This window comes from Hesperophylax consimilis, chromosome 11, assembly GCF_061612785.1.
Source record: "Hesperophylax consimilis isolate HC1 chromosome 11, BYU_Hcon_1.0, whole genome shotgun sequence".
NCBI classification, from domain to species: domain Eukaryota; kingdom Metazoa; phylum Arthropoda; class Insecta; order Trichoptera; family Limnephilidae; genus Hesperophylax; species Hesperophylax consimilis.
The window spans coordinates 19967021-19987742 of NC_142846.1; the positions used below are offsets into that span (position 1 = coordinate 19967021).

The following is a 20722-nucleotide window of genomic DNA, read 5'->3' on the forward strand; positions in this document are numbered from 1 at the left end:
AAAATAACATGTCCATCCTTACATCTGCTATACGTTTCAACCATAATACCCATACATCGACAATCTTACCACTCATACGTGTCTCACATTCTCTATTTAATTTAATTACCATATAAAATATTTTCTCACAAAAAATGAAATATAATTTTATAACGTAACTGAATAAAACACATATACGTAATACACTGTACCGTTACAACACACACTTCGTTTTCATTACACATAACCGTACCGTATAATATTTGCGGATTTTATTGTTGTTTTTTTTCATTACCGTCTATATTATTCTGTTATTTTGTTTTCAACTCAATTTATTTTATTTCATATTACCTTTTTATTTAATTATAAAATGGGGGTAAACCCGAGTATGCGCCTAGCTTTATGGTCTAAACATTCTTAATGACTGTAATAGAAAATGCACTGAATAAAGAAAAGAATTGTAAAATTACAATTATCAATGGTAATATGAATAAATTCAATACGTAAACTTCAGGGACATAAATAACCCTAAATGTATTTACTGCACACTTGTTTTGCTTGAAATAATTTTAGTATTTTATTTTTAATAACATGAAAGACGTACGTTTCTAACTGCATTATAGTGAAACATTTCTATTCTGAATGATGGTTCTACACTGCGATAATGAGACGAAAAACATTACAAAAATGCATTAAGACCAGACACAGTACTTAAATAAAGCCAGAATCTTAACGATGTAAGTGAAGTAACCGTGCACAAAAATATGAGACGCGCGGCCATATGTTGGACAGGCCTGTGGTTGAATTTACCATATCAAATCTCGAAAATAAAGTGGTAATCTTAACGACACAAGTGATGAAGTCGTGTAAAACAATATTTGGCGCGCGGCCCGGCTTTATGTGCGGACTAACGGTTGGCTTTGCTCTAGCAAGCCTAGAAAATCGATCTTTCCAGGGATGTATTTTAATTATATCTGATGAACGTATGACTTAAATCTCAAATGTTTCTAAATGAAACCTTCTGGAAGGATTAATTTATTGCCTGGAAAAATAAAATCAGGTGCTTCCCGCTAATTTGATATTTTTAAATGTTTTTTATAATTATTATATTATATTAAAGCGAGGTCCTGTTTTTAGTAATCAATATATATTAAAAAAAGTGAGTGTAAAATGTGATTGCAGCTAAAACTCAGAAACGAGTCCCGGTACTATCAAGGGAGTTATATGGTGTGGTAGCCCTCTATCCCCCATCCATAAAAAAGATTCCCATTTTTACCTGAAGGGCGTTCTTTTGAAGATATAGGGGTTGAAAGTTTCCCCCTCTAGAAATTTCTAAAACAGTCCAGAACATTTGAGGGTATTCGAGAACATTTCACAACATTCCAGAATATCCCGGAACATTCTGGAATGTTCGGGAATAGTCTGGAACGTTCGGGAACATCCCGGAACATCCCAGATCATAACGAACTAAAAACAGGATTACACGCCATTTCCTGATAAACTTTTAGTAATTATTTAAAGTCATTATTTGCGTCTGTTGGTTTGTGCACTTAGTTCTTCTGATCGGAGTTTGATAGGGTTTTCACTATCAGTTAGAGAATTTCTTCCGGAAGGCTTGTATTTATATATATGATATTATATTTTTTGAAAGTAGACAAAAATCGAACAACGCTGGGTACACGTTAGCTTGTCTCGAATATAAATAACTTACATTCGTAGGGATCCTTCTAGAACATTTGACATTTTAGTAATACGCTCATCAGAAATAATTAAAATGTGAGCGTCGAGCGAACCCCCGTTATTAGAGTCTCATGTCGCCTTAACATTTCATTTATTTCTTTATACTTCACCCTGTCTTAAATCTTACCGTTCTTTAATCGACAATTTTTAGTGGACAGCTATTAATTAAAAATATTTCCTCATTTTTTTCTACTCGTATGAAAATTTTAAAATCAAAGATATCACGAAATCTTTTAGAAATTATATTGAAATCCAAGTAAGTAAGGAGCGTAGTATTTATTTCTACGAAATTATTCAGGCGAAATACGATGGTCAGACACGATTTGACGAAAAAAAGCTCTAAGGGTATCAATTCACAATTCCATGCATTTGAAATATTCCGATATCTGAGACTAGAAACTAAATTCAATATCTGTCTATACAAATCAGAATACTGAAACTGCAAGTCGATATGAGTGTACGCCCGGCTGAACAAAATATGACATTGGTTTTTTTTTATATTTCTAGCCTTGTCTAGTGCAGAAATCCGTGCAAAGAGCAAAGTTCAAAATGATTTTTTTTTAAATTTTTTATGATTGAATGCTTACAATTGGAATTCGCAATTTTACATAGTTCGTAAGAATGCAGAAATGTTATGTTTGTTGACCGCGAAGACGAAACCACAGAAGTCATACCTTCGTAATACTCGAGATATGTTTTGTTACAAACCGACGGAAATATTATAACGATAAAAAATATTGATTTATTTGAAAAAAGGTTAAAAAAGCTTCATTTTTGAGTGTCGAACATGTAACCCGAATGATATGATTTGATTTTTTTTTTTCAAAATTACAGGGAGCAGCAAAACACACAGTGCAGTGTTGAAGAGTCGGTACATCCCGTGTGGGGGGGTGGTAGGAACCTGGGTTTATTTAATTAAAATAAATCCTCGAAATATTAATATGGAACCAAATTAACTGCTTATTGCGGTTTGAAGCCAATGAATCCACGTAGACGTCGCCGTTTTTTCCATATTTTTTGGTTCTATAAATTAAATACATTACGCCAAGCGATCGCTCAAAACATTTTGCAAATTTGTCATAATATACCAAAAATCGCTTAAGCGGGTAGTGACTACTTATGCCGTAATTTTGCTTCTTTTATGAAAACAAATATTTAAATCAATCTTTAACAATAAAAATTAAGTAGAATCAATACTATTGTGTATTGTTTGTCAAAGAGAAATACGAAATGATTCTTTAAATAAGTATTCAAACAAATCCTAGCATGGAGTTGTATTAACACTTAGGTTCTTGTGCCAAATACGATCCATCCTAAATAAATAGCCATCCAGACAGAAGCTATTATTTAAACAGTTCAATAAACTAACCGAAAATATTATGCCTTCAATAGTATTTGATATTCTATGGAGTAATAGCTGTGCCTGTAAATTACTGTGGTTAATTATGAATTTAAATTAGTTAAGAATAAGATAAAATAAGAACATTCTTTCATGTTCTTCCTTCTATAATTTCTGAAACAAATATACACACTTAACAATATTTTATCTTGTCTATAGGTATTGTGTACTATGTTGCTTAGTTTCTGAAATTATAGAAGAAAGAATATGAAAATAAAATCAAATATTAATACTTTTAAAACATGATAACATAATATTTAACAAAAACTAATAGTATTCGGCCGAACATTGTAGTCAAATATTATGTTTTAAGTTCGTAGGTTCGATATTTATTCAGTTCCAAAATAAAAGCCAAGATATTAATTTTTATATTTTATTTTTTGTTTTAACTCATCATTTTACTAGCGCTAAATTATTATCTGTGTCAGTTTAAAATTTATCTTAATTTTTATTGTATTTCTATTCATAAATAAACCTTCACGCGATAACAATGTAATTGTATGGTTTTTGTAGCATAATTTACATCCATCGATGATTTTTTTAAGCATTTTTATTCATTATAAATTATGGGTGATTTTCAGAAAGGTTCAAAAAAAAGTTTGAATAAAAAAAACAATTACAGTAACGATAATATTATCTGCAAATGTGAATCCTTATTTGATTTTGGCGAGCGCCTTTTTCCAAAATTCGTAATAGATAGGTCTACGGGGATTGCGGGAAAAGCCTACATTCTGGAAATATTTTTCCGACTATTATGATTTATGAGGCTGGGGAAGTCGGGAGTCGGGTACTCGGGCTCCTATGGGCAACTTGTGCCGCATGAGATAATATATTGATATTTTATTGGCCACATTCCAGAGAGACAGGGAGAGAGGCGGAGGAAGGAAGGGGCTATCGGGTAGGGTCTGTAGTGGAAATTTCTATCAACTGACCGGAAAATTAGCCGACGCTTGTGGGGATCGGATCCTTTGAGATTAAAGTACCTACAGAGTTGAGATTCTTTTAAATAATTGAATAGTTTTGTTCTAGAACATATTGGGGAAAGGTTTTCAAAGAAACCGGGCTTTTCAAAGTTTCAAACTAGTTTTTTTTCGTGTCTCCCAAACCTTTTATGTTTTATGTAGCTAAATACGATATAATTGTTATTTTAAAATTTTAAACGAACGTGATTTGTTAAAACGAACCTGACAATCATCTCTTCTACTCATATTATATAAGTATTACTGCGTTCTCTTTAAATAACCTTTTTTGTTTATATACATATAACTAGACTTATTTTATATAATAAATAGTATTATATATTATAATAGTATTGCATATTTTGCTTTCTTCCGTAAAAATATCTCTCGTTTGCTATTTGTCCCCTTGATAAAAGGTTTTTAGTGATTTTATATAGGCAAACACCGAAGTAAATACATAATCGAGCAAACAAATATAAATCTATTAAAGGATGAGCTGAAAAACATAGAATTAAACGCAAATTGTAATCAATTCGCTTGTTTACTTCTAATGGATCGTTGGGAAATGATTTGACGTAAACAAATAGACATTTATTTATATTCTACGTAACATTGATACTCTATTTGATTTCCGGCGAAAAACTGTGATACTAAAAAATACCAACCAAGGAAGTCCAATAATTAAAATTTCACTTCATGGGGCTTTCGTGAAAAGAAACCATTTCTCAAAGTTCAGAAATCTTTATTGTGTTTCCATGACCTTTCTACCTGGACTAGTAGATGGTGTCTGTGTACTTAGGAAATATAATATCGGGAAATTCCAACACAAATTCCCTACATTTTTTAATTCAATTTTTCATACCCGCCAACTGTAGTATCCAGAGCAATAATTCAATAAAGAATGTTGAGATGAAAAATAAACGCCCGGCTGGCGCATACCTCTTCTCAAAATCGCCTGTATTTTCAGGAGAAAATATTAATTTGCCTTGGAGACATTTTTTGAAATTATGCGTATTCTTTTCGTCATGAGATAATCAAATATCAAAAGTTACGCTTTTTAACGATGAAAGAAGTTTAATTTATACCTGCTGATTTCAATTGAATTACGATTTAGAAAGAAATTCGATACATTTTTAAGTCGGTATGTACTTACGTCAGTCTTACTTGACAAAGTAATTAAATATAAAAGTATATGTAAGACAATTAAAAAATATAGATTGGCCTTTTAACGGTAAATAAGTCAATCGTCAATGAATTTCGGATAATTCTTTTTTTTCGTGCTTTGAACATATCTGATAAATAATACGCTTCGGCTAATAATTACGCAGTGAAAGCTTTTATAAAAGATACGCGTTTTTAGAATATAAACATCAATTGAAACAGTTTGGCTGCCACAAAACTTTAAGCAAGGAAATAGATTTTTTTTAAATTTCGTTTCAATATAATCATATTTTGCAGAATATAAAATTATGAAGCTATTATTTCACCTATTTCTATTTTACGATTTCTGAGATATCCTATCAATTCCGATAGTGATGAAACAAACGTAAATCAATGAAGACTTTAAGTAACTCTAGAATTTGAGCATTGTGGCACACTTTTACTTTTTTGAGTTATTTTTTTTATTTGAGTATAAATGACATTCTGAGAAAACACATATTTGTTCCATTTTTTTAAAAATCGTACCGTAAATTTTTTTTAAAATCTTTTGCCGTTTGGTACATTTTTAGGAAGAAACTCAACTAATGATAGGTAAGCCTTGTAATATCAATATAATAGCTATTTCGAACATTTTCTACCATATTGCCAACCCAGTACTGAATTTATAAATAAACACACATTTAGAAACGAGCATTTTGGATGGTAATGTGTGACTCACCTCTTCGTCAATATGTAATGGCTGTGTTAACGGAATGCATGCTTCGACACAACGGATTTCTATCAATTTCGGACATTTATTTGTCTACCCCATCCCAGTATAGAATTGAGAAACTAATTCAAATTGAACAACAAGAATTAGTGCGACTCACCTCTTCCTCGGTAGTGGCTGTGTTGGCGGAGTCTAAGCTTTGACACAGTGGCGATTTGTATCAATTCTATTTGTCTACCCCATCCCAGTATAGAATTAAGAAACGAATGCAAATTGAACAACAAGAATGTGTGTGACTCACCTCTTCCTCAGTAGTGGCTGTGTTGACGGAATCCATGCTTTGACAAAGCGCGAGTTCCATTCCAGTTGACATATCCGGGGACGTGGGGTGGTGGAGGGGGGCGGGGGATAGCCGCAGTCTCTTGGCGCCTGACTGAGCCGCCGCTATCTGCACCCTCTTGCTTGCCTGCCCGTTGATATCCACGGCTAGACTCGGGCACCCACGTTCCTAGCGCGGGCACCTTCACTTGTTGGGGGGTAGTTACTTACGGTTCCCGCCTACGAACGCGTAAAGATCGCGCGGCGCGAGCCGAGCGGGGGCGGTTTTAGAACCTAACCTCAAAATACCACGAAAAAATTACAACAATTTTTTTGGGTTTTTATGTGATACAACTAAAATATCACGTTAAGTTAAGTATAGTGATAATCGCAAGCTAAGATTTTTAAAATATTATTATTAATTTTACTTTTCAATCTCGCAAGCTTTATTCATAAGTAGATTTGTTTATTGCAAGAAATCAACAGTCTTCAATTTCTGATTGTTGCTTTTGTGTAATTGACCGCCTTTTGTAAGTATTTTTTGGATAAAACTTTGGACGGTTTTAAAATAGCGATGTTAATGTCTTTTGATTTTTTTAAAAGGAGATTAATAGATTACTTTTTTCTCTTCTAAGTCAAGCGAATTTTAATGTTAGACGGTTATTGATTCGATAATCTTAAATAACTCTAAAGAATTAATAAAAGCGACACATTACGAGTAAATATTTAGTATTTTCAATATTTACACAATGGATAATTTCGACACACCCTATTTTGTCTTTCACATAAATATTTCCTCCGGATCTCTAAACTATTTTATGGATCTGAAACAAAAAGAAAAATATACATTAATATTTATATTAATAGTTTGGACATCAAAATACATTAAATTTCAAATGAGGGCAGACATAGGATTATATTAAATTGCAAATGAAAGCAGACGTAGGATACTCGAGGATTATATTAAATTGCAAATGAGGACAGACGTAGGATACTCGAGGATTATATTAAATTGCAATTGAGGACAAACGTAGGACACTTGAGTATTATATTAAATTGCAATTGAGGACAGACGTAGGATACTCGAAGAATTTATTAAATTGAAAATGAGGACAGACGTAGGATACTCGAGGATTATATTAAATTGCAAATGAGGACAGGCGTAGGATACTCGAGAATTATATTAAATTGCAATTTAGGACAGGCGTAGGATACTCGAGGATTATATAAAATTTCAATTGAGGACAGATGTAGAATACCCGAGAATTATATTAAATGGCAAATGAGGGAAGATGTCAGATACTCGAAAAATATATTAAATTGTAATTAAGGACAGACATAGGATACTTGAGGAATATATTAAATTGCAAATGAGGACAGACGTAGGACACTCGAAGATTATATTAAATTGTTAAGGACAGACGTAGAATACTCCAGTATTTAAATCTACTAAAATTCATATTTTTTATTGTTAAATTAATGGGACATTGTGTAGAAAATATATAATAATAATTAAAAATCTACAAACTTTGCGGTTTACCGATAAAAAGTTGTGTAATTTTTCAATGCGAACTATGAACCTGTAATAATGAATTCGTCTGAAGCAGTAAAACTCTGGAACAATGAGCTTTAGTGTCATATTTTTTTTAATAATCTTATCTGTCTTATATTTCAAGGCAAACGCAAGTATTTTTAGTTCACAAAATCAATTCTCGTCATGAGCTATGGTATAAAATATCAATTTCGAAGAGAAAAAAATAGGATACTTTTGTTGATCCACATATCAAGCGAAACCGTATGGTAAAGCTAATATTATGTAGTTAATCATTTAATGGAAATTCAAAGTCGTTCTGAAAACTGCTTCCACCGTGAAAAAGCCAAGCAATTGAAATTAAAAATAAGACGCATAAAAATATTATTTACTAAAAAATCCCGTTTCCTTATCGTTCAAAGGCAATTGGAGCAAAAATAGAGCGGTTTATCTTCCAGTGAACTAACTGTTCTAAACTGACGCTCTGTTATTTTACTGAAATGATAAATTTCACCGTTGTTATTTACAAATCACCTCGTAAAAGAAGCTGGGAGAGCGTAAAATGCGACAACGTAAACGTTTATTGAAACTAGACTCTCGCTACGTGGTGCAAGTTGGCACTACGTTGGAAATATATGACGGGATTTTGGACTTGGATCGGATTCTCTCACTTGAATCATACGATAAATAAAGGTAAAATTGGGATACGGGAAAATTCGTATTTTGAATTAATTCCATTAAATGTTTGCATTAACATATAATCAACACAGAAAAAATCACGCCCACATAAATCTCTAATGTAACCGGCCATTGAACTGTAGTATAATAAAAATCCAAAATAAATAACAAAATATGTCTGCCACAATCATAAACGACATTTACAGGCATACGTGATCGAGGGGTAAGGCTTTCGACAACGAATCCGGAGATCTCATATACAAGTAAATTACATAGAATTATTTTTTCTTGCTTCACAAGTAATTTATTTAAAATAATAATATGTCCCATATTTGAGACACGTTCCAGAGTAGAAGATACTCTCAGTATCGCCTTACTGAAAGACCACCTGCACCTTTATGTACCCCAAACTCCTTTCCCTCTCACTATATTCAGCCTCACTACCTAACTCAATTGGGGATGCCATAGTCTATCTTGCTCTAGACGGTCAGGAGCAGTTGGCACTCTACTCACATTAAAACAAGTTAAGTCGTGAAAATTGAACATCCTATATGTTTGCGAAAATTCAATGCCTGTTATATATGTATAGTTGTAGTTACATCTATTATCGCTCACATTAATGTGAACTAACTGAAGATTAATAATATAATAACTAAAAATTAATATTTTCGTTCCTAACAACTTCTAATATGCGGTGTGAATCTTATTAAAATACAACATATTAGTAATCGTAGCTATTTCTTGTAACTATCGGTTAAGGCGATGCCATACGTAGTAATGTAAAATCATGTGTTTTTGGTTTTGAAAATTTGGTCGCCTTGAAATGTTTCAGATGCTTTAATTAAATACTGCGAGTAGAATACATCTTTGCCTTTGAAAAAATCGAGTATTTTTTAGAAAAGTCTTTTTATAAGCCCAGAAAAAAATAATGTATAAGGCCTATGAAAACTGCTTTAAAGTTCAAAATCTCCTACTTACGAACCCATTTTCGGTTATGATTTTATTGTATAGTGTTGAAAATCAAGTTATATATAAAATTATCGAAAAAAAAAATATATTTATGCCTGAACATCCACAAAATAAAACAAACGGCACTTTTTGGCCATGTTTTTTCTTGCATAAATCAAAACAGGCGGATGGTGTTAAGCGGGAATTTAAACCTTATCGCCATCTACGTAAGGGTTGTTATTGATAGCGGCTCAATTTAAAATATGACACGACGTCACTCATAGCCTTAATATAAATACACCTTATCCATAAAACAAGATAACTGTCTCTGTTTACATTTAAAACCCTAAAATGATGAGTTCATCATGAAATATTCAAAGATTTTCGACGTGCGATAGCTAGGTCAACCCAATTACTTTACGTTAGGTATTTAAATATTAATTACTGTGATTTTATGAAAAAAAATTGACAGATTCAGTGTCATAATAAAATCAGGTTCGGTCGAATCCCAGCAGTACAAACAAGTGAAATTATTTTTTCGCTGTTCGTAAAAGTTTTAATTTTAATACCATCTAGTGAATATTTTTCAACATTCTGGCGAGCGTTAATCCAATTTAGGTGTTGATTACAGAAAATACTTCTATTCTTAACATATTGAAATATATTACGGTCATTTTTAGTCGAGCACAGTTAGAACAATCTAGTTTCTGTGGTAATCTCAAGATCTCCAGACAAAATAATATATTACTCTCCGCAGGTAATGTACCTAACTCGTTGCGTGTTTCAAACGATAATTGTTTTAACCTTTACAATTTTGTTGCTTGGTTTACCTGAATATAGATTAGGTACATTAGTAGGTAAGAGGTATAGAGGTACATTCCATAAACCTATTAGGAGTACATTCGTTTGAGGAATTTAACCTTTATAATTTAATACATTATTTCTTGTTCATGTACTTCATCGTTCGATAGATCCGAAAAATTGTTTTCAGGAAAAAAATTCTACACCGAATTAAATGTATATTTGTTTCCAGATTTATTTTTTACTCAGAACAGCAGGTGATTATTTTATTTCGGTTAATCCGTTTCGGATTAAGAATCTTTGGCACCAGAAATGTGTTAGTAATCCATTTGTTTATATTTTTCAAGGTATTTGAAAAAATGTCGTTCCCACCAGAAGTTTTGTTCTCTTTGATAGTTTAGTATGTATTATTGAATAGTTTTACACAGAAAATAAATACAAGTTGTTGGTCTCGTAGATATGGTAATTCAATACTATAATATTATTAATTTAAGTCTTTCTATAAATTTAATCAAATTAATCTTGTAAAATGTCCTCCACAATACAGGTGAAATTCTAGAGTGCAGGACATTGTACAGTTCATTCTCCTGTACGATACCAACATGTTAAGTTGAAATAAAAATTACAAAAATCCATAGAATATATTACTATAATAATTATTACAAAACATATTTTTACTTAATTATTTAAGATATAATTATCAATTTTTAAACAAAATTTTGAGACAGAAAAAGATAGGCAGCATTATGGAAGCTGCTCTACCAACTGATGCTACTGATGCGTCCTAGAAGCGACAGTACCTTTATCCGTTTCAAATTTTATGGTTAAATATTATATTTACTATTTGAGGAATTTACTCATTATGTTATTCCAAAAAAATAAAACTAATTGATAAATATTTTCAACTGCCTATTGCAAAGTAGGTTGACTATTCAGACCTACTTATAAAAAATGTATTCAAACAACATTTTGCAATACATTGTTTCTGATAGAACTACTACTACGAGTGTCTTTTGAAACAAGATGGACTTCATAAAAATAAATTTTGGTATTTTAACTCGTAATCTGTAAAACTAACGTCTTACGTCTTACCTTTTTGAATTAAATATAGTTTAAGGCAGTAATTACCTTATTGTATTTGATATAAGGTCTTTCATCCGAAGAGCACTGAACACTAATATTACATATTTACTTCAGTATTACTCTTCCTAAATAAAATGGCTCCCACAGGGATACTAACGTAATACAGAGCAACATAACAAACAGTTATGTAATTAAAACTGATATTAGTAAAGATTGATGAAGAAAGCTTAAAATGATCAATTCACAAAAATGAATAACAAACACTTTTTAACAAAAACCAAACGAAAATAAAATATGGGCTGTTCTTAGAGACTCGTTAAGAGTCTCTGTGTAATAATATAAGATTTTATGTTGGCCCGTTGTACAAAATGCTTTATTTCGTCTAACACCAATCTCGCCTCTTTCTTCGCGTTGTATAACCTTGCCTGTGAATAAGTGAGAGTTTGTATTGTGTTATTTTAAATGGGTTACACAGAGAAGCTAGTGTTGTAGGAGAAACGTAAACAATCGCGCCATACAAACACACAACGGAATTAGTGGAGTTCATAGTTACCGCGCCAGCTCAAAATACGCTATGTCACCGGAGGAATTATTTTTGTTTACGCAATTATTTATAAATTATGGCACAATATTTAACTGAAATTTATGTTAGGGCTGTGCGGCAAGCCGAGTGAAAGAAAAATATTGTTTGATATTAAACACACGTGTTCAGCATAAAATTAACGCTCAGGCGCAAAATAACGTTATATTTAATTTAGGAATCAGTTTTTTTTTCACAAATATTGTTGGCGCCTCTATTGTTGACATTTTAACAAATTAATTGTGAACTTATTTCAAGTAACTCGATTTACTTGGTCAACAGTTAGATTTCATTTCAAAAATGTTTTGACAAATGTATGTATAAGAGCCAGGTTCTTTCTGGTTCAAATACTTAAACTTAACCTAGGAAGCGAGATGTACTCGTATGTATAATACAAATATATGGAATACAAAACTGCTGGAATTTCAAATTTCTTTTTATTAGTCCCAGGAGAGTTTAGAGAGTTTAGTTGGTAGACGAAATCGGGGATGTCCGAGGAAGACTTTATGATCTTTGCATAGGAATGAGATAGAGTCGAATTAAGGCGATATAAGACTCTAATAATGGGGGTTTGCTCGAGGCTCACAATTTAATCATTTTTGATGAACGTATTACTAAAATTCAAATGTTGCTAGAGGAATCCCTACGGATGTAAGTTACTTATATTTAAAATTAATAAAAACTGTACCTTAAAATTAAAATATTTTATTTAAAACTGTTTGAAAACTTTATAAAACTATTTTCATCTATAAAATTGACGGAAAGAACCAGATTTTATTTTTCTAGACGATGAATTAGTAATTTCTCGAAGGATGCCTCTAGGAATATTTGAGATTTTAGTAATATGTTCGTCAGAAATAATTAAAATAAACCCCACGGAAAAGTCGATTTTCTAGGCCTGCTAGAGCAATGTCGACAGTAGGTCCGTCCATTAGGCCGGGCCGCGCGAGATTATTGTTTTTACACGACTTCATTACTTATGTCGATAAGATTCCCACTTTATTTTACAAATTAGATAGGGCAAATTCAACTGCAGGTCTGTCCAATACACCAAAGCGGCAAGTCGCATATTTTTGAGCACGGCTTCTTTATTCTGGCTTTATTTTAGGGTATTGCCTTCTCTCGTAATCGATACGATATAGATTTTCTAAATTCATTATAATGTAGTGTTAAAATGTGGTTTTCATGATATTACATGAAGTGAATAGTAGAAAAGACACGAATCAAATAATTATTTGTGGTAAAATGAAGCGTACGTGATGAACAAAGAAAGAGGTGTGAGGACAAGTATGTCTTGAATGTGAATGGTTGAAGAATTTGAGGACGCCCGAGAAAGACATGACACGATCAAGTGAAACAAATACTTTTAATATGCACCCTGTTGACAGAAACACTAGAATTCACAACCTGAAAACCTTAACCCAAACCATTTATAAGTGTCCGATCAACGCCGGGTAAATGTCAGCTAGTTGGTTATAAAATTTATTGGTAAATATTTTTAATTCGACCTTTGAAACATTTAGAATTTATATACAAATAATTTTTCGTTGGTTCGTACAAACTCCATGGTACATAATAAATAAATTAAATATTTTATGTTAACTCCACACGGGAGGATGACAACTTCCCTCAGGGCCTATGTCATATCTTTGGGGATGCTGTGTGGAGGGTATTTTCAAGGAGAGGAAGGAGTGAACATGGGTTTTGAAGATAACCAACTTGTAGTAGGTAGGAGATACAGACGCCTACAAATTGTTCCAGAGCCGAGCTGACTCAAGAATGAGGCGAATAAACGACCCGTTCTTATGTAACAAATTTCAACCCAACTATACCCCGCTCCTGATGGGATTCATGGTGCTAGTTCCTCGGAGCATTTTCATTGTAATACCGGTAGAACAAGGACATAATTCCTACCTGACGCCCGTGCTCCAAAGTTTGCACAGATTACAGTGTATTTTAATTATTTGGGGCTCCAGACCAGAGGTCGCTGCCACATTCAACAACAGGGCGTACTTGCAATTTGTACAGGGTTGTAATATTATAACCAACTATTGATTTCCTTAAAATAAATTAAGAGATATGTTTGGCTTTTTCCTTTCTATATTGTATGTAACAATATGTTAGACAGTATTTTATATACGTATAATATAATTATTAATTAATAGTTCTATAAACGACGGACTAACCAATCGGTAATTTCTTAAAAAAATAACCTTTTGTTACAGAAATGGCATCAAACTTCCATAAAATTATTAGTCATTATTTTAAAGGTGTGTTACATAGTATCAATTCACTCAGATGACAAATGTTTTCATTAGACAATTTCCTTGTTACGTAGTCCCAACAAAAGAGAGTTAAAATAAACGCATGAATATGATTCAATACAAAATGAGTTCCAAATTGTTAAAATAATAATTCATTTAGCAGATGTTGGCATTCGGGTGACACTTCGTTGTTGAGATTATTATCTGAAAAAAAATACTACAATGAGATCCACTCATGAGTTTGATTTACTAACCAAATGCTTAATTATCATTACAAAGATGAAATCACAAGAGAAGGGTATGATTGTTTTAGTAATGGTACATATAGTAAGTAAGACGGATATATTATAAATAAATCTAAGACTGCTCAACAGAAATTCAAAACATGTCTTAATAAAATGACAATGTGATTCATTTACGATCCGTAGTGTTTGTAGAGTATATGTATACATAACAAAGAAGTGTTTTGTTTTTTTCTTGTTGAAACTCTATTGTCTCTAATTTATAATGAAACTGTCATATAAAAATCCGTACTAAACATCCCTTATGCACAGAAGTAATATAGGCTGAGTCTGTTCTGCGTGTAGATATTTCAATTTTATGCAGGTACTTCAATGGAGAATTTTCTAAGAAGCTAGCATTAATCCCTTGTGCACCGATGCACGTGCGAGAAACTCAATGGACACGACTGGAACACCCGTTCACAGTTGATGTTGGTTTATCGAGAAATGGTCGTTTCTACGACTTGTTTTTATGTGAGTTAAATCATATGTGGAACAAGCTACCTGCATTTGTTTTTTCAACTTCATGTAATTCCGGCATTTTCAAGATCCACAATAATACATCCCTTCATACAGCCCTTACCTTCGAGTCTCACCAAGCTGCCCAAACTGGTGGCGACATAGTACCCCTATCTTTACACTGTATAGGCGGGCGCTCTTGTGAGGTGTCACAAAAAAAAACGATTTTATTTATGTATAAAAGCCTTCTAAAAAATCCGCGCACCCAAAAAATATTAAAAGTATTGAAACAATATGAGTATCTACTCACAAAACATGTATTATAAAAGAACAGAAATAAAAAAAAATTACGTTGTTATCCTAATACTTAGCATTTTGATTTGATGGTTGTTAATTTTAATTAAATTTTATGTTTCCTCCCTCCTACAATATGGGTCTCCTCGAGATCAATGTTATACTCCTTTCTCTCTGCAAAAATATCCCCCACACAGCATCTCCAAATATGACATGGGCCCTAAGGGAAATTATTTTCGTCCGGGCCTCTGTGGTATTTAAAAAAATTTATTTATTTCTATATAATATTTACAGTGTTCACATAATTATATAAATCATTTTTTAAATTAAAAAAAAAATTGTACCATAATTTCATTAGTTTATTTAACAATATCATGAATAATATTCCATAAATGGGACTTAAACAAATATTAGTCTAAACCGTTGAATTGAACCGTGATGTGTGCTCAAACTGCACAATTGCATTTAACTGCAAATTAGGTGCATATTTATTAAATGCAAACAGCCATTATTATTGTAATCATCAATTAAAAGCGATTGAAATGCTGCAATTAAGGTGTTTTTATGATTTTTCGTGAAGAATATTGCACATGAAAGAAAATATTAATTTAATAAAATCTCGAGCTTTCTGAAACCGCATTTTGTATTCTAAAAGTGTCATGGGTAAAAAGATAAATTTAAAACACTTGAAATTAATAAATAACGTTATTTAAACTTGACAATTTCATTCCGTGATTTTAACCCTTTGCACTAAGTCTTATCCTTCGACATTATGTAAATATCTAACACAATTTAATAAATTAATATCAATTCATTATGATTGTCAAAAATATAAACACAAAAATTTTAGGTATAATCTTTCTAAGCCCGAATGAAAGGAGGCCAACAAATTAAATGGCGTTGTGCCCCATTTTAAGGTTATGTCACATCTGAAAAGTTTGCTGAAAATTGCAGGAGAAAACATTGTACTAATTTCATGTCGCCGGAGCTCACCACAGGTGAAATTGTGACTTCAGGACACATTTAGAACTTGACAGCTAAGATTATTTATTGGCAAAAAATATTTCGAAATAAAAAAATATATCGTTTATTTCATAAAAATAGAATATTATTTTTAAAACTAATATAATCTTAACATTTTATTTCAATTTTAATATAAAAAACATTGTTACAGCCAAAGGAAAAAATATTATATTATAAAATATTTTGAATTCTACGGTCTTACGAGAGATAACTTACGAGAGATGCTTGTGTGGCATTTAGCGCCGTCTTGTTGAAAGTAAACGTTTTCCATATCAATACCATCCAATTCCGGCCATAAAAAATCATTAATTCCTTAATTAATATTCAAAATAACACCTCTTATTGGAAAACCCTGTAGTATTTATGGATAGAAAAAAATTTCCAACATTTATGAATTATCGATCAATAAAATGTAATTAATCACAAATAATGATTATATTAATAATATCGCTAGCACATCGTGAGTTATTGTTATTAGTCACTTGTGCTAATTTTGCAATCGGTATCGCCAAGTTTAAGAGTACAAGGACAAGACGACGATTGAACTATTGCGTCTGATTGCATGTCTCAAACAATTCAATATCAGACGGGTACGTAATTAATTACGTAATTTAAACATATTTAACAGAGTTGATGCAACAACACTCTCTGGTTTTAAAAACATTGTTACTTCGATTACAATAATTAAAAATTGAAAAATGGCATTTTTATTGCAAAAAACACAACCTTTTTAATGCCTTGAAACCTTTTTTTGGGTGTAATTCGTTTATCTCTTTTATTAAAGACAGTGAAAGACCATGTACAACTGAGTCCGGACATGTAGCAACTGAAATTCTGATTTGCAGTGGCATAGCATTTTTACAACTGGAACATCTATTTTTCCCCCTTATTTGGGATAGGTATTCAATAAAAATAAATACATAAAACCGCATACTAAGAACATCGCGTAATTGCAGTATTTCATTACCGCACTGAAATCCCAACTGCCCACAGCAAGTGGGACGTTGGCGTCTCAACTCCTCGGTAAATTGTGAGACAAGGATAAGGTAATAAGAAAGAGGATGGTCACCAAACTAAAATTGATTTGGTCGCAAAACACGCCTGATGCCAACAATGTATCAATTTTAAAGATTGGTATTTGACCACGGCGATATTGAGAGTAACTGTAAAAATATACAATGCTGAACATAATTTCATACGTAAGTAATCGATTTTCGAATTTTATATGATTTTTGTCTCACTTTTGCTTTTATATCTGACCTAATGTTCCGATGGCGTCTACTCACTAGCGGAAATAAATTGATTTTCCCTTGTCAACGAGAACACTAAAACGTGTTTTTTTCTCATATTTGGAAGGTAACAAACATTGCCCTTCACATAGCACTCTTTTTAGGGTGAATTGCCTAATACAAAAAAAAACATTGCCCGTAAATTAATATAATTTTATCCTTAAGTTTAAACATTTTCATTCATAGGCTTACAAATGAAGCCGATTCGAATCGAATTCAAATGACTCGTATCAATACGTGCAAAGACAACAGGTGTAAAAATACTGCATTTGTTTATCCACACGGCTGCAGCGGATATGCACTGGAATAACAACCGGTCGTTTGGACTACGGTGCATTCATTACGGATTATAATGATAAGTTAGTCACGTGAATTAATGAGGCACACTATTTCGTGTTTGAACTGTTTTCATGTGTCTAAGGAGTAACAAATATTTTACGTCAAGAACTTCAGTTATAGAGGGCATTTTTTATACAACAAAGTAAAGAATATCGCCATAGTAGCAATTAAGCGAGGCTAAGAATAGTATAATATAGGATAAGAGTGAGAGGTGAAAGATCCAATCAATGATTGGTCAAAATGTAAATCCAAGAGTCAAGAGGAACATGTAGGTATAATGTAGCATTTATTATAGGTATAGTGTAGCATTTAGATTTTCATAGCCAAAATTATTATATTGATTTTTTTAGTATTATGTCGTGTTACACTATCTCTTTTTTTATCCGAAAAGTTTGCTTAAGTAGCGAAGCGTGGCATAATACCCCAAAAATAAATTACCATAAATTTAGCATTTGTTCTAACTTAAAGAAAATGGAATCTTGCATTTAACAGTATTTTTTTTTTCACAGTAAGTTGTCGATATTTTTTTCTCTAATTTTTGTACTTAAGTTTGAGTTGTTTTCATCAACATAATTTATCGTTGGAGTTTTTAAAGATAACTTCAACTTTTCAACGACTGTACTAAAATTTACCCGATGCATGAATGTATGAAGTTGGGAAAATAGTAAAATAACACTGAAAACGTGGAATGTGATGCGATTTTAGTGTTTCAGTTTCCCTTCTATTTCTAGTTTAACTCGTTTTAATTACCCAGGATACTATAATTACCGCTCATTCCAAATTCAAATACTCCGACGCTTCGAAGCAAAGACTTGAAATAATACTGTCGGTCATTATTTTTAACACATATCGTAACCTATCTGACACTTTTGTTGGGATAGGGAAAAGGATTTACTTATTTATCTTCTAATGAAACGAAAGACAAATATTCCCGGCTTATGAATAATCTAATATAATTCTATTTAAACCCCTACAATTGTAGCTTGGACTGTGATAGAGAAATGAGTTTTAATTCGAGTCTACCAATTGTTTGACTTGCTTTATTGAATTATTGATTTTCGAACTGCGTTTTTGTTAGGTCAAGTATTTTTTTAATTGAACAAGAAGATAATACTAATAAATCTAGGCGAAACATGAAACAGAACAAGACGTAGAAAAATAAAAAAATGTAACGGTCTCAACTGGGAATCGAACCCACGATCTCTTGCTTATTAAGAAAACGTCTCTAACCACTCGACCACTGGTACCTAATTATTGTATTTGATGATTGTCGATCTCATATTTCAAATTCAGAATTAACAATATTATCCTCAACTATTTTTCCCCATATTAACTGCTATCTTTTTTATTGACTACAAAGTTCTAATGAATTTATTTGCAATCTAGATAGTGCCTCTGATAAACAAATCGGATTTATATACATACTGGATACCTATCGACTTTTTCTCAAAGTCTAAACATATGTTCCCAATTTTTTGGAATAACTTCTTTTAATAACTTTTGAAGGTTATATCCATCAACGTAATATGTCCATTTTCTATGCCTTGTTCTGTTTCATCTTTTGTTTAGATTTATTGGTATTATCTTCTTCTTCAATGATATATTGCATTGATCGGTATAACCTCCAAAAGTTATTAAAAAAAGTTATTCCATATTTTTTTTAAATATTGGATGATTTAAAGCAGATCGGTAAATTGAATGCACTCCGAACGGTTATGCAACTACATCGAATGCAATAATATTTCCCTAATTAAGTCAAGGGCAATAGGGCAGCCGATAGAATATAAATCATTTCTTAAGTAATGAGGTCAATTTGCTGATAGTTATATCGTTTTGCAAACATTGAAATTTCCTACAATAGTTGTTATTGTTTATGGGTTTCGAAATATTGAACTTTTAAAATAATTTTTCATAAATTTAATTAATTTGTAGAACCAATAGAAATACGCAATCAAATCTAGAAATGATTTCAAATGCAACCCCAATTGCAATTTCCCGAGTGAGAGGGTCTCGCAAACCGTAATAAGGAAAGTTCTAGAAACCTGAAAGTAAGGGAAGTAAGTACCTAACTAAAAGAGGGGATGAAAATGGGAAACTTTGCTTATTGAATTACTCGCCTACATTTCTTAGGTTTATCCTTGAATAAGAATATTTTTACTTTAAAATGTATGGCAGCTGGTTTAAAGCAGTATGGCCTGTATAATACTAGCTGACGTGTACCAGGCGTTGCTGAGGGATATCCTTAGGAAATAGACATATACCGTCGTGGATTGTTCTGACGCCTTTTCATAGATATACAATTCCGTCATAAATCATGTTGATATATGGGGGTACATCAAATACTTACATTATGTAACTAAAAACTTTATTATGTGTAAAAAAAAATATATAAAAAAAATTTAATAATAATTTCAAGAATTTTAAAAAAATTTAAAAATATATATATTTATGTAAACTTTTCGAAAAAAAAATTCTTAATTATAGTGAACACCTTATCACAATCTGCTGCGTAGTTTAGAAGAACTAAGCGCACAAACAGACAGACTTTATTTTATACTATTTAACTAATTAAAGATAATGAAACTCAATCATCAAATCAAAACGCAAGCATAAATGCAAGAAAATTAGATCAATAATTTTCTGAATACATCTTGAAGAATAATGTTGAGAAAATGATTAGATTACACTAGAAAATTGTAAAATTGCTAGTAGGTTCATTTGACTAGCAATATTGATAGAAACTCTCTGATGGATCTAGTAGAACTATTTATAGGTTACTTTCATCTTACGAGTGCCGTGTAGCTAGCTGTTTGTAGAGGAATATATCAAGGGAACAGAGTAATCCTGATTCATCTGTGGTGCCAATGATCGGAAAAAGGGGATAGGG

At 31.9% G+C, this 20722-nt stretch overlaps 1 protein-coding gene across 5 annotated transcripts in view; it reads right to left on the reverse strand.

Annotated features, from left to right (window-relative positions):
• The window catches only part of LOC149419892 (protein couch potato-like), a 585651-nt gene that overhangs the window by 475938 nt on the left and 88991 nt on the right, over nucleotides 1-20722 (reverse strand). For 4 of the 5 annotated variants that reach the window (XM_089637361.1, XM_089637363.1, XM_089637359.1 and 1 more), the window contains exon 2: nucleotides 6249-7089. In XM_089637361.1, the coding sequence (XP_089493487.1) occupies nucleotides 6249-6320 (72 nt within the window). In that variant the 5' untranslated portion in view covers nucleotides 6321-7089. The remainder of the gene's footprint in view (nucleotides 1-6248; nucleotides 7090-20722) is intronic. The other variant, XM_089637362.1, reaches the window with a different exon arrangement.